Source organism: Lepisosteus oculatus, chromosome 26 (genome assembly GCF_040954835.1).
Source record: "Lepisosteus oculatus isolate fLepOcu1 chromosome 26, fLepOcu1.hap2, whole genome shotgun sequence".
In the NCBI taxonomy this organism is placed as follows: Eukaryota; Metazoa; Chordata; class Actinopteri; order Semionotiformes; family Lepisosteidae; genus Lepisosteus; species Lepisosteus oculatus.
In genome coordinates, this window is record NC_090721.1 from 2,517,136 (window position 1) to 2,532,776 (window position 15,641).

Sequence of the window (15,641 nt, forward strand, 5' to 3'; positions counted from 1 at the left end):
AAAGCGATCTACCAGGGATCTATACTGATTGAATCTTTTGAGATAAGCTATTATCAGAACAGGACAGCTCCCTATTTTATGGAATGCTGATTTCAAAAGAGTAAATAAACAATTATTATTACTATACTGCTGTTTTGGTTTCCCAGCATGCCCTCAATTTCCTGTCAATGTTTTGAAACGAGACCGTAGTGTTGCATTGAATGACCAAATTCATCATTCCTTTTTTTTTATAGGGAAAGAAGGCTCTGCCCATCGCCGCAAGCGCAAACGACTTCCTGACACCAGCAGTGTCTCCACCTCTTCAGGGGTGGAGTCAGGAGTAACATCCAATCAAATTCCTGTGATGGTGAGTGGCACTGGGGATAATGGGATTATGAGAGAGTGGCTTGCTGTAGTTTTTTTTTTAATATCTTATGATTCTTCCTAAATTTATATTGTTTATGACTTGGGTTTTTTCATCACTTTGTTATAATCCCATGTTACTTGAGCAAAAGGTGTTAATGGTCTAGTGTGCTGGATCCTAGCCCTAAATCAGCTGGACAGGTGTCTGCTGGTTTTCTTTACAGCTGAGTCCTGAATCACAAGTGCTAGCTAATGGCCTTAACTCATCTGTTTATTTGTTTAAGACTGTATGGCACCTGGGTTTTAGAAATGCTTGACTTCAAAAGTACAGTTTCTGTACAGCAGACTCGCCCTCACTATTATAAATTGGTGATCAGTTCAGGAGACACAGGTGAGAGTTACAGTGTATCAGACATTCCCACAGCCAGCTTTTTTCTTCCCTTCTCTTAGCTCTGGTTAGATGGGTGAAGGCAGTTCTGCTACATTATTGATACCAGTTACTGAGCTCATTCAATGTATAAAGAGCTGAAAGCTTTTTAATATGCCCCAAATAGAAAATGAAATCAGTTAGGCTGTGATTAAGTATTCAGAGACAGGACCAGACTTGGGAACCAATTGTCTAGATCTACCACATAAATAAATTAGACATAAATGTGAGTGCAAATGCGTTAGACAAAGTTACAGTACAGTGACATAGCAAGTCTTTTAAAGTAACAAATCTTCATTGTCCAGAGTAGGTCAGAATGGAAATGATTCTTTGGATCTTGGTAAACATCTGGCTTACTATTACAATTCAAGATAAACTATGAACAAGAGACCAAAATAAGAGAACAAGATTCAAAATTCAAACGGATCGATTTGGATTCAGGAATTCAGCCAAGTATTATAGAGAAAAGCATTTAAAGAAAAATAATCGTTGTTTGGTTTTTGTGCTCTTCTTTCAACAGCAGTGGCCCATGTACATGGTGGATTACAGTGGGGTAAACATGCAGGTTCCCGGACAAGTCAAATACTAGCAGCGTGACCCACAGATTCCACTGTAATAGAAAGGACAAGTGACTGGGAAGGGTTTGCATAGCAAACAGCATTTATGAACTCAACATCATCGTTGCCCATTTCTCAAGAGTGCAGTTGCTGCCTCAGCCGAATGGAAGGAATGGATTTGGAGACTTACTTTTGATGCATTTTAGAGCGTAACAGAAAAAGAAACACTTCTTCCACCCTGGCTAACTATGATCACTGGAGGTTCCTTCAAGAAAATCTCATTACTACACAAGCTGGGGGACTCCTGTCTCTTAAAGAAAATGCCTTTTGACAGTTGGTTTTATCCACTTTTCGTTCACTAATGGTTTTATCTGCCATTCATGGAACCGAAAAAAGCACCTTAATGCCAGAAGAGCAGGAAACATGATGCTTTTAGCTCGAGTTTAGTTCCACATACTTTTTATGTGCTGGTTTGTGCGTAGAACATTCATTCCTCATGAATGACCACTTTAATAGTCCCTCTCGCCATCTCTAAACACAACTGCAAAAACAGAAATGGACATTTTCTAATACAAGAGTCCTGTAGTGGCCTATTTAAAACAAGAATCTGCTTCTATTTATCTTAATACATTTTCTCACATAACAAAAGTCTTCACGGAGGAGTTGGCGATAATCTTAAACCATCATTGTTTGGGGAGAAACTTTAAGAGGATATCCTTTTAATGTTTTCAAGTACCGTGACTTTTGGTATTAGCATGAAATGATTTATGGTGAATGTGTGTTTTTAAGTTTTTGTTTTCACCTCTTCAATAGGCTCTGAGAACATGATATTAGCTGTAGTACTTTCACTAGAAATTGCTTGACAAATGTGAATATAGTAAATGCTCATTCTGAACAGCACAAGTGAAGACAAGCTAATCGTATTTGTTATTCCAGGGAGGACTATCATACACTGGAGGGGAATTCTTTGTGAGAAACTCAGTAATCAGACATAGGATCTGCATGGAGACCTGTGCCAAAGTGGCCAAAATGCTGGCTAAATTAATAGAATTCCATCCACAGGAAGCCCAGATTCACTTTTTACTGTTCCGCTAGTCAATTGTCTCTTAAGAAATGGGTTACAAAAATGCAACAAATATAAGCTGTAATGAATGTAATTCATGTAAAAGAAAAGAAGGTAAATGGTATATGCTATTCTGTAACAACTGTCTTTTCAGGACACGAGCTGGGGGATTTCTATGCTGTACTTAATGCCATTTAGGCCTTTGAAATAAAATGTGTTGCCTTGCATTTTTATTTTCTTACACTGTGGTTAAGTTATTTTGTGGATAATAATGGATGTGGGTCCAACATGCATTCTCAGAAATATTAAATGCCAGAATTAACTGGGGAAAGAAATAGAGTTGCACTGAGGTGTAAGAAGTTGACTTGTTGATAAATGCATTATCAGGTTAAAACTATGTTATTATTGTTATGCCATTCTAGCACTTATGAATGCAGGGAATGAAAAGACATGCCGACAAACAACCGTCAGTGGGGTAGTGAAATGTAGGTCTTGAATGGGATACACTGTGGATATATTTATAAATCACCCTGTTTTAGAGTTCCACTTTGGAAATGACATCTGAATGAAAGTGACAGACTGGGAGCAAGGATCTACAGAGAAGTTCAGAGAATGGAAGAGGAGAAATTCCAAAGAGAATCTGTAAGTATGAGCACGATGCACACACAGAGGAGACCGATCTAGAACGCAGATGGGGAAAAAACAAAACATGCTATAGACCAGTAAATCTGTCTTCTTTAATGAACTCTGGAGATGTTTAAAATGGAAACGGTCATCGTAGGAGATTTTAATTTTCCTCACATAGATTGGGGGGAAAAATGATCGGGGCTGTCAGCAGTCAACAACTGCTAACATGGTTAACAAGTGCTTTCTTTCACCGTTTTTTTTTCAGAACACCTACTTAAAGAAATGCCTGCACTGATTCAAGTAGGGTCATCCACTGTAGGGTAACTGCACTGGCTTTACAGACATGCATTAATGGGGGGTACTGAGTAGCATGACTTCAGTCTTGTCACAGTTTGAATGAAGGAAATTTTAATGTGTTCTAACATCAGAGATGCAATTAGAGAGAACAGAGGTAGCCACTTCAGTGTCAGGTTTAGTATGGGATGTAGATTTGTATCATCAGCATAGAAATGGCAATAACTGGCCAAGTGGAAATGTGTAAAGGCTGAATAGTAGGGAGTCCTGAGGAACACCAGACTTCACAAACCCAACTTCAGAACTAAATTCCTCAAACTGATGGTGATCGGTAAGGTAGGAGTTTAATCTGAATCTCCTGATTTTCCTGATACAGTGCTTCTTGCTTCCATTCATTGGGGACATCTCATCTCCTTACACCTTAATCTACGGCGAAGTGAACGCAACTTTGTGACACTGTTTTGAGACCTAGGGGTCTACAACGCCGATCACAGATTTCCTTGGGTGTCCTTGCTGAGAAGTAGAAACTACAACTCCTAGAGTGCAATGCGGACCTGCTTCCGGTTGGGGGAGCTGGAGGAGCGATTTTGGTGTCGGTCTCTCTGAAGAGGCGGTGGTGAAAGTGAAGGAAAATAATAAAGTAGCAGACTAATACAATTCCAAACGGCCATCTGATAAGGCGGTGTTTGTCAATGTCGCCGAGTTATAAGTGGGGGTGACGTCAGTGTCTACTACTGTATGGATATTTGTTTTTTAAGCGATCTAAATGCTTGCTGCTTGTTCATAATTCCTTAGCAGTGGGTTAAGCCAAGTGAGCTGACGCAACGGTCTTCGCAGAACTCACCGCAAAAAAGAGTAAGTAAAACAACCGTGCAATTTGCAAAAAAAAAAAACGCTAAATGCGTTCAACAAAAATTTGCATAAGTGTTTTTGTGCTTGCATCTTTTTATGCACTCACATCACGAACGTCCTTATGCACTATTGGCAAAAATGCATGACAGTACTAACGTGGGTCACAGAGATTCGCATCCTGTTAGGAGTGGGTTCAGCCCGTGTGCGTAACTCGCACACATGACTTGCGGATTACGACCTGACCTGTTCGCTTATTCATATAACGATGATGGTATGAAGAGACAACCGCAGTCTCCGATGCGTTCTGAGCTGTGTACCGAAGCCGGTGTATGTTTTGGCCCTCCGCCTTCCCCTTTTAGAATTTGTTTTAATGTGAAACAATAAAACATTAGGTAAAATACTGCGGAGATGCTTAAAAAACAATCACTATCGTCAATGCTATCGATCACTATCGTCAAAACAGCAGCTTGAATCAGCCGGGGATGTACGCCTCTAAGCGATAAATTAACTGCTTGAATACAGTTCATGATTTACGTGGCGTATGCTTTGAGCTCGCCAGACAGAGAATATGTAGCCTCTGGACTTAAGATGTGTGTGGGAATTCGGTTTTCTGGCAATCTGGCTGCAGGAAAGCCTCCCTTCCCCAGTCTGCCCAGTCTGCCCAGACTGACCGTTGCAGAGGTGAGACATGTTCACATCGCACAGTCCAGGAGGTGCAACCTTGCAGCACCGCGGAAATATGGGAATGGTTGGGGAAAACTGGAAACAGCGAAGCTACACAGAAAACGTGTCTTAAGTAGCTGTGTTTTAGAATTAGGCCCTCCACGGTGCACAGTTCTAAAACAGCTTTCACAGTCACACTTAACACTTTCACAACTCTCCAGAATGGACTCCTTAAAAATTACAGTCGATAAAACTGCAGTGGTACTGACGGCGAGCTGTTGCTTTGATATTCGATATTCAAGAATGAATTTGAACGAATAAAGAAATAGCAGCTCATGATCCCGTAAGAAAATCTTCAGGCAAGGCAGTTCGACAGCTGTTGGGTTTTATTTTGTAACTGTCTTTAGAAAACCTGAATCATTTCCACTCATAGTCTTCTCTGTTCAAGACCAAAAAGATTACAGTCTTTTAGCTTGTCACTGTAGGACATTTCTTTAAGTCCCGTAAAGTCCCACATCCCGTATTTCTGAATCTCACAGGTTTTTCACATCCATTATCCTTCCCTCTTTTCTTCTTTCCTGTCAGGAACCATGGCACAGATCACAGTGTCTACCAGCGCACACTGCACAGAGGAGCATCCCTCTGACAAGCGCATCGTAGTGACTCTGCTCATGTCAGCACTGGATTCTATGGTAACTAGTTCCACTTGGACAGACCACACACAACACGAGGGTTAAATACCAGTAAAAACTGTGCATTTAAACGCATGAAGAGTGTGGTTCTGAGTAGTTAATATGGTGAAAGAGTTTAAGGCAGGGGTCCCGGTGAAATATGGTGAAAGAGTTTCCAGTCCCGGTCTCGGTGTGTCTGTGGAGTTTTATTCCAACTTAACAGGCTGAACCCACTGCCTGCGGGCTTAACTGGACCTCTACCAGCTGGGCAGGTGCTGTCGTCACTTTAAAGAGACCTTGAAAAGGAGCAGGATTAGGTGCTCCTTGTTTATGATGAAGGATGAAGATGGTAGGTTTTGGTTTCTGAATCACTCCCTGAGAATCTCAGGAACACAGTGGGGTACTGTGCTGTGCTTCGGGTTGCAGCTGTGTTAAGATAAGGGGGTACCACGGAGCTGAGAGCTGCCAGAGTAAGAGGTTCTGACGAGCGACTTGTGCTTGCTGCCTTTTCAGTGCAAAGAGCTTGCAAAGTCGCGAGCTGAAGTGGCCTGCTTTGCAGTGTACAACCAGGAGGTGTTTGTGGTTGGATCCGAGCGGGGCAGGGCCTACAGCAACACCAGGCCCGACTTCCAGAGAGGTTTCGTCACATACTGTAAGTCGGCATGAAGCTTGTAGGGCTAAAAAGCTCATTCCCAGTCTAATTCTGTATCCTGGGAGTTTTGTTTTTCAATTTGAAATCCGGTTCCAGTTTGTAAATTGAAGTGCATTCAACTCAAAAACCCAATTGACCCCCAACCCTGATGTGCAGTTGTCATTTCTTTGTGAGGTACAGTATATGGGAGTTTTAGCATGTCTACTAGCTAGAGAGGAAATATAATTTGTTATGGCTTCATAAATGATTTGGAGGTTATTGTGATACTGTACAACAGCCATTTACAAAGAATTAAAAAAAAATGTTGTCTTCCTTGAATTCATTTGTACAAAAGGAAACAAGAACGTTGTTATTTAACCCCTTAAGAGCTGATGGATGCTTTTCAGGAAATAAACCTGAACCTGATTTACTCATTCTGTGTTCAAACATGTCAGTAGCTGAAAGATACGGTAGCTTTAGCAGGACATGCACTGTACATGCGTGGAATAACTTACTTCTTTATTGTGATGCTCAGGTGAATCTGAAGAGAAGAAAGGGAGAGAACAGAAGCTCAAGTCTTACAGTTATGAACATGGAGAGGTTTCAGACAAAGAGACTCTGAGGAAAGCAGTGGAGGATCTTTTCTGTATTTGTTACGGTAATACCTGAAGCTGTTGTTTTGAAGTCCTAATAGTGTTGCACAAAGACTTTGTGCTCTCCAAGCTATTTTATTTTAGAATAAATCCATGCGATGCAATGATGTCCCATGCAAGGTATATCCTGCCTAGTGCCTGTTGCTGCTGCCTGTTACCCTGTATTGGATACAGCGGTTAGAAAATGGATAGATGTTAAATATTTTAAGTTAATATAAGACAGATATTAAGAATAAACTGAGACAACAATTTGTTCTACATTACAATTAGGTTTACATTATAAGACACTCTGTGCATCTATTAGTGAACCCTGGATTAATATGAAAAAATAGAAATAAATAAGCTCTGCCTATGCTAACACTCCAATAAATGCACACTTTGCTTAAAGTATTAGGCATTCACACCTAGTAATGTATTGGACCTTTGTGGACAGCAAAAACTACTTGACTCTTTAGCCTTAAGTTACGCGTTGTGATGAGGGTAGTGGCTTGTGGGATTGAACTGCATGCACCTGCAACTTTCAGTAGGTCTGAAATCTAAGAATACATTACCATATAAGATGACAGAAGCTCATCTCATAGTCTTCAAGCCACATCAGATTCTCTGCTGCTGAGAGACTGATTGTTTGGAAATCCCTAAGAATTCAGCCATCAGGTGAGAGGATTTCAATGTAAATGGCTAGGCAGGTGTGTTATCAGCTTGATCTCATGGTAAGCATGTCCTTTGCTTTTAGGAAGGGCTTTGGGTAAGCCCAGTCTTGTCCCTGTGCCATTCGACAAGATACAGAGTGACCCCTCAGCAGTGGTGGTGAATGGTCTTCCAGAGGGAGTCTGCTTTAAAGAGCCTGCAAGCTATGACACTTTAACACTGAAACAAATCCTGGAGGGACAGTCTCACATAGCCTTTACTGTCAAAAGGTGATTCTTCTCTCTCTTGTATTTTGTCTGTTTCGTTCTTAAGTTAGGGTCAACGTATGGATAACATCTTTGTGTCATTTCAGGGCATTTCTGGAACAAAAGGAGACAAAAGGTAAGGTATTTGTGTGTATTTTATGAAGTTTTATTTTGGAGCTTTAACTTAACTTTACGGATGTAACTAACTTAAAATAAAGAAGATAAAGATTCCATTTTGTTAAATTGTACAACCTTTTAGTAGTTCATAAAAATGGTTAGAAAAATGTTAAACAGATTTTCATTATAAGATACTCAGCAAAGCTTTTTAGTACAGCACTCTGGTACACAACACAAGCTGGTCGCTGTAGACAAGAAAATAATAGAACTTCAACAGTCTAATACAGACAGAACAGTTGTTAGAAATCCTGTGTCAAAGGCTTGGTTCGTTCTGTAGAGACTAAAATGCAAAGTCCTGCAGTTTCAGTGGTTAAAATCTGATGTGATGCAGTGTTTAGAAAGTAAATCTTCACTATATATTTGTAACAGTCTGTTCTTAGAGCAATATGGGTCTTTAAGCAGATAGGTGTACTGCTTGAAGAAAAAGGGAAAATGTAACTTTGCAGGCTTTAAAGGGAAATTTCAGATATTTGTGTTTTGAAAACTATTTTATCGAAATCTGAAATCTTAATGTGTATTTCAGTTATTACTGGAGAGCACACCAACACCACCAGGGAGTTTGAAAGGAGAGAATATGACAGGTACTTAGTGTTCCATGTGATCTAGCAAGGTGTCTTTGTTGTTTGGATGTGTAGTGCCGAGTTTGTTTCATGTTCTATGGCAAAGATTCTTAACCTTTCAGAGGTCCCACATCCTACCTAAAAAAGGGTTATCAGTTTGATTGTGCTTTTAGGCTGTTTAATGGATTGATAAATGTGTAATATGTAAAACCAACATTTATTACAAATTACAAATTACAAATGATACTGTGTGTAAATACAGGCACCTTTCAATATGCAAAACTTTGGGAATAGAAGGTATAATTATAGGTTTCCTTACCTTAACTACAGCACCCACACTATCTCTGGTCTCAAAGTGCCCTTTCTGAAATGAATGAAAAAAGTGAAATCAAGTCAATTGAAGAGACTACAGACTTGCTTGAATGCTCCTTGTGGAATTAACCATTATGGAATACACCAGTGAGGGAATTTTGCTGTTTTGGACAGAGAAATTCTGAAAACATGCTTAATGAAAGAAATGTCTGAATGTCACAGATTTCATTTGGATTAGGTAGACAGTGGTATTTGCTCTTTTATAAAGCCTACCTTCTGTTCAGCTCTGTGAATTGCTTAGCAGATGGTGAGGATGTTGTTTATGAGCAATGAGGGATTATGTAGAATCTCTTGATGTATCTTCTTGAGAAAAACAGCAGTGCAACAGTTGCACCTTGTTCCCTTGCAGCTGTATACCTGTGCCAGTGAAGGCAGAACCGGCTGAGGAACATGGTATGTACATTGAGTTGCATGGGGCTTTGTAGGTTAATACTGTATTGTTTGGAAGGCTACTCTTCTGTAATTATTGTTGACCTCTTCTGAATTATTGACCCTGTAATTATTGACCTCAATGTCCTACAGTGCATATACTATGTCTTAAAAAAAACTAAAAACCTAAAACTAGTCATCGAGGGCTTGCAGTATATTATTACAGTATATTAGATGTACTCTTTATATCAAATATAGAACTTTACTAAAAATATGCTGCTAATATGTGAAGAAGTACGTTTGCAGTTTGTATACTACATTTTGTGTTTGCATCCGTGTGCCCCGTCATAGACTGGCGTCCATAGGGTGTATCCTGCCTTGGGCTTGTTATTGGTTGGGAATGGCTCTGGCATCCCCCATAACCCTGGATTGGAACAAGCAGTTAGGAAATTGATTTTTCTTAATTTCATGGGATAAGGGCTCTCGATCACTGATGTCTCTGCTTGTGCCAGCTGTAGTGATGATGAACATGACTTTTGTCTGTATTTGTTCCTTTAGAGGATCTGGAGATGACAACAGTAACAGTAAAGGAAGAACTAGAAGACACTGGTTATAACAGTTCCCTCCTAACAGGTTAGCACTCATCCCTTTCTTTGACTTTATTTTGTTTTGGGGATTGAATTCACTTTAATCTTCCCATAACAGCTTCCACTGCAGTTTCATGTATTGTCAGGTGCTGAAGTGGGCGAAGAAGTGAAGTAAAAAAGTGGTTCTCTCTCTCTTTTGTTTCCCAGACTCAGCCTTGCAAGCCAGCTCTGAAACAAGTGAGGACCCTGAGGTAGAGGTGACAATTGAGGGTAAGGCTACAAATGATGGTTGCAGCCCTTCTGAAATGCGACGCCACCAGGTTGGGTCAGCTGACTCGACGCCCTCTGGTGTCTCAGCCTGGAGTCCTACTGGGTGTCTGGGTGTATCTGGAAACTATTTTGTTTCCACAGCCTCAGCCGACTGCTGGTCGAAGACCTGCTGTTTCGCCCTGGGTGATCAACAGCAGTCGGACTTTCAGCTGTCTGGCAGCCCCCAGCACTTCAACAGCAAAAACACCCAGTGCAGCACCAAGTGGGGCATGACTGTTCTTCATAAGTGGTACCAAAGCCATTTCAGGCGCCCGGCTTCCACCATCGACAGCATGTCGGCCCTGGAGCTCGACGAGGTCCTGAGGGAGTTCTACATCAACGCCAAGACCAGCAAGAAGGACAAGTACACCAAGAACTCTCTCAACGCCATTCGCAAGAGCATCAACCGCTACCTGCGGGGGCCCCCTCTGCGGCGGGACATCAACATCCTGTGCGACTCCGAGTTCCCCGCGTCCAACAGGACGTACCGCGAGGTGTGCCGCACCCTGAAGATCGAGGGCAAGGCCTCCACCAAGCACACCGCCCCCATGGCAGTGGAGGACCTGGTCAAGCTGTACCAGAGCAGCGTGCTGAGGCTCACCACTCCTCAGACCCTCCTCAACAAGGTCTGGTTCGACATCATGTTCTTCTTCGGTCGCCACGGCGGCGGAGGACGGTACACGCAGCGAGAGTTCACCCGAGAGTCTTTCGGCTTCGGGATTGATGAGTACGGTACGTCCCTCCTCCCCTATTTCACCAGCCCGCCACTGATCGAGTTGACAGTCCAGTTCCGTCAAATATATTTCAGTGCGATGCTGAAAAGAGAAGAAAAGAAATGAAACGTTCCGGCTGTGGAGCCTTCTGTGACGCACACCTGAAGAATGCTTCACAGCAAAAACGTTTGCGTTTCTTTTCTTTTCAGTATGGAACAGACTTATTAACTTATTCCTTTACCGATGCAGCTACCTACCTACAGTATATTTCAGTTTGCTCTCAAGAAGGACCCTGAATGAAAATAAAGCAGTATGATAATGACAGCAGGACCTTCCAACATGCCGCTGATGACTATAAAAGTATTTATTCGGTGATAAGGTTCATTTCCAGCACTAGGAATGCAGCTTTTTCAGAAAGGCTGTTCTTTAAAATGTGGGCCATGATTGAGAAAAGGGGCTGGGTGAAATGTAAGCGCTGATTCTATTTTCCAACGCAGGTGTGGTGTACAGGCGGCCACAACCCTAGCAGCCTGTCACTGCGCCCCAGCCTTGATCTAACACGGGCACAGTGACACCACCAAATTATGAAAAGGTTACTGTGCACCTTGATGTTTTGTTAATTAGAACTTGATTTGAACCCCCTAGCGAAGATACTACATGAGCCAAACCAAGAAGATTAATTTTCTTGGAAGTGAAACCCCAAATGGCACAATACCCAAAAGACCTGGGAGGGAGAGCTTTGAAAGACATCTCTTAAGAGTTCCATAGCTGTTCATCACAAACCAGTCCTGTAATAGTGTGTTGACTCAGCCCTGGTGTGTGTGTTTGTCCAGGGAGGGAGTTTGTCTATGCCGTGAAGGACGAGCGAGGTGACTTGGAGCAACAGAACTGTCCCAAAGTGCGGATGTATGCCCTGCCAGGAGACCCCCGCTGTCCCGTGGCCGCCTTCCAGCTCTACCTGTCCAAACTCAACCCCTTCAGCAATGCCTTGTTCCAGCACCCCATCCTGCACCCCTCCACTGACATCTGGTACAACACCAAACCCGTCGGGGTCAATGTGCTAGGTGGGCTCATGAATGATTTGCTGTCCTATTTCTCTATATCCCAGTATCCTATTCCTCTAAGGAACTGGGACTGTTGGGATGTCTTAGTGATTTTCCTCCTGTTGGTCCCAAATCTAACCGAAAGTCTGTGGAAATGTCTGGATTATTTTTCTTCTACATCAATACATATTACTCTGTGATTTAAATTGTGTGCAGTGCAGAGGCCAGCCTAGGTGTAGTCTGTTCTTGTACCTTCTACACCTGATGGCTCTTAAACTGCAGCATGTGACAGATATGGATAGTTATTATAGACCAATGACAAAACGGCAGGCATCTATTGGTAGAGTAGTTGAGATGGTGATGGTGACAAAAAGGTTTTGAAAGGGGAAATATGAATCTGATAAGTCTGGTTGCCAGTTAGATTTGGCATGTATACTGTATCTTGACTGTTCTTGGTTGTAGACTGCCAGTGTGTAAGTTACTATGAAATGAGTACATCTAAAGTATCCTGGGAAGTTCTTGTCTGAAGTCTCGCTGTGTGTGTTTGCAGGCAGCATGATGCCCAGGCTGTCTAAGGAGGCTCAACTCTCTGCCATCTACTCCAACCACAGCATTAGAATGACCCCTATCATGTTGCTGCAGGGCCTGCTGCAGATGCATACCACGAAGGTATAGCAAGGATTCAGTTACTGTAAATTGTCCTGAACCACTGCATCTAAGGTATAAACCTCTAGATGGCTAAGAGTAAGGTGAATCTTCAGAGCAAGATAATATAAGGAAAATTATAAATGAAAGCATATAGCAAACACAGTTTGTAATCATCAGTTGTAAATGGCTCTGCTTTACAGATGCAATTTATAAGGGCATAAGAATACCCTCCTCTGGTTTGTAAGGCTTTCAGCCCATCTAAACCTTTTAGTGGTTACTAGTTAAATTATCCAAGGATCTCCTCCAGCTGTTTAATGAAAGAAACCAGGGAATCGGCATCCACAACATTTCTGGGTATATTACTCCTTATGTCCACATTCCCTTTGGGTAAATAGGGGCCTCCTGTTCTCTATTTTAAATTCACTTCCATGTTGTCTCAACATGTGCCCTCTGGTTTGTGTTTGTTTGTTCATTCTGAAAAAGTTCCCTATGTTGACTTTGTCAGTGTTGATGATATGCCCTTCTACACAACATTTCATTTGACATGGTGCTAGCTCCACAGTGCCTCACAGGTGAGTTAGCTCTAACTGGAGGAGCAGAGCGTCTCACGCTGACATCACTTCACGCCATCAGGTTTCCGGCAAGGCACAAGAGTTGCTATTTGCTGGAATGCCAGGAGACCCCTGGCCAGCTAAACTACCCTGGCAGCACTCTATCTACACTATCCTTCTAGACTCTCTGCCCAGAAGTTTGATTGTGATTGGGCACTGTAAAAGCATTAAGTAAGATTCATCTAAAATCATACAAAAAATGTTTTAAACAATTCCTTATGTCATGAAGACCATTTCCCTACAAGCCATCCTGGTCTATCATTTTTAATAGTTAATGCAACTGAAAACAGACATTTAGGATTTCCAGTTTCTTGTATTTTGCACTTTACTAAATAACATATTTTTTCCCCACACAGGCAACTTCACTAAAATCCAAGCACCAGTAAAAACGGAAAAAGAGACCACCTCTTTTCTATAATGTGTTCTGTGCCAGCAAAACAGCCCTGTCACCTTTTTCCACAGGGTTAGGCTCCAGGCAGCTCCCTGTTTATTTGCCTTGCGGTGACGTACTTTCAAGCTCCAGTACAGCCACTCTCACAAGCCCATGAATTGTACAGCTGCCGAATGTCTTTGCTTTTGTTTTATTGTGACATTGAAGCTACTCCCCTATGAAATGACTGTGTATTTGGAAAGGAGTGATGACACAAGGAGAGCCCGATCTATCAATCCCTCTATTGAAATAATTAAATGCTGTAATATCAAAGTAGGAGTTTGCTGTAGTGTGCAGTGCTAATCTCCTTCTAGGCTATCAGAGGTCTGCGGTTACCTTTAAATTCTCGTGACACAGGAGGGGAATCCTCTGTGGCTGGTTTAGCCTCCTTGTGCCTTGATGACCCCGACCTTTGTGTGGGCAGGCAGAGCTGCCTTCCTTGTGCTGTCTTTGTTCTTTTGCACATTCACATACAGTATGATGAGCTGACTTGTCAGTTCACTGGCTTTTTAAAGATGTACATGTGTGACTGTCTGTTTGTCTGTCTCTCTGCATGCACGGTATTGAAAGATGCGCAATGTACTGTAAAATGACAAACATTTGTGTTTATCTTAGCATGTACCAGGACAGCTTCCAAAGCTTTACAATCCGGCACTAAGACGAGTTTTTGTTTTCCAAAATTGTGTTTTAAAGGTTTTTCAAATTAGTGTTTTTATATACCTGATATCTTTTTGCTGAATTTGCACCTGTAAACTGTTCCGTCCTCTTTGGGGAAAATGAGATTTGAAGTGTTGCAGCAGAGCACGAAGTCAGGAGGATCGGTGTGCCCGCTTTCTCTGCTGTCTTAGTTTTTATATTGCAAATCTACAGTAAGTCCCCGTTTCATTCCTCAGAGTTTAGTACTACGACTTTGAGATACAACAACTCTGAAAACTTGATTTCATCATTTAGCCTGTTTCTTACATCTTGGTTAAAGCTTCACTCGGAGGCGTTCTGAATTGTTTTGGTTAATGTGAATGTATTTTTTCATATTTGCTGAGATGAGGTCACCCTAGGGAGAGGTGGAGGATTTGACAGGCATGGCTCTTCTTTCCCTGGCAAAACAGTCCCCCTGGGTGCAGCTCAGTCAGCCAGGGCCACGCCACTCCTTCACCCTTCAGCTGGCGATGTGAGGCCTGCAGTGTGTCAGGGAGCAATGGCTCAGTGGGTGGGCGTGTCAGAGGAACCTGTCTGCACTTCCTCATTTTTCCCATGTGGGCACAGTAATTGTACTCGTGAGCCGAGACGTTAAGATGCAATCGATGATTCCTATTTGTCTGACACTATGATAGAAATAATTGTTCTAAATTGTTTTTTAAATATATATACTGAATAACTTGTTCCCCCTGCTACTGTCTCCTGGCATGCTGTGTAATATTTCCTCCTGAAGAGTGAGGTAACACATTTCTGCAATACTTCCTTGAGACAGCCTTTGTCCTGTATATGTTAATGTCAATACGACCTGCATGGTGTAATTCTGTCTCTTGTTACTTCTGTTAATGGCAGCTTACCAAATCTGTTGTTGCCCGGTTTACAGTTAATGTAGTACTGTAGATGCTATACTATACCGGTATGTATCTAGTTTTCACGTAGTAGCCCATAGTCTTAGCATTTATCAGCTAAAGCTGAGTAAAGTTCTAGGCAGTGGTGTTTTCTTTGTACATTTGTCCTACTTGTCCTTTCTGTAAGTGGCTTATGTATTTTTATGATGCTGCTATAAACAAAAATGTATAAAGATGTCTGAATTTGTAAAGCATTCCCATTTTATGTATAACATAGTATATTTAATAAATACAATTACATTTTCTATGCAAGTGTTGGATTTTTTCCTTTGGAGATTCACTGTCTGGAGTTTGGCTGCCTGTTGTGTCCACTCTTGACTGGAACTAGTGTGCATGGAGTTACTCTGACACACTGTCTGCTTCTAATCATAAGAACAGAGGAACAAAGGGTTAGATCTGTAGACCCTTATTGTGATTAACCTGATTTTTTATGATAGTGTAAAATGTAATATGCTTTCATCCTTATAATTCTAAAGAGGTTATTTGTATGCTATATTCTGTACGTCTTACACCATTTTAATGTCATACTTTTGCCTTCAATTATATTA

General features: G+C 41.7%; 1 protein-coding gene across 1 annotated transcript in view; it reads left to right on the top strand.

Moving 5' to 3' along the window:
- gtf2ird1 (GTF2I repeat domain containing 1) overlaps positions 1-15,340 on the top strand; it is a 42,540-nt gene extending 27,200 nt beyond the window's left edge. Inside the window, exons 27-40 of the mRNA XM_069184111.1 lie at positions 234-346; positions 5,365-5,517; positions 6,010-6,148; positions 6,663-6,785; positions 7,514-7,697; positions 7,781-7,809; positions 8,374-8,431; positions 9,132-9,175; positions 9,710-9,784; positions 9,946-10,008; positions 10,150-10,779; positions 11,594-11,824; positions 12,354-12,472; positions 13,419-15,340. Coding sequence (XP_069040212.1) covers positions 234-346; positions 5,365-5,517; positions 6,010-6,148; positions 6,663-6,785; positions 7,514-7,697; positions 7,781-7,809; positions 8,374-8,431; positions 9,132-9,175; positions 9,710-9,784; positions 9,946-10,008; positions 10,150-10,779; positions 11,594-11,824; positions 12,354-12,472; positions 13,419-13,448 — 1,991 coding nt within the window. The 3' untranslated portion in view covers positions 13,449-15,340. The remainder of the gene's footprint in view (positions 1-233; positions 347-5,364; positions 5,518-6,009; positions 6,149-6,662; positions 6,786-7,513; positions 7,698-7,780; positions 7,810-8,373; positions 8,432-9,131; positions 9,176-9,709; positions 9,785-9,945; positions 10,009-10,149; positions 10,780-11,593; positions 11,825-12,353; positions 12,473-13,418) is intronic.
- Positions 15,341-15,641: the final 301 nt, after the last annotated feature.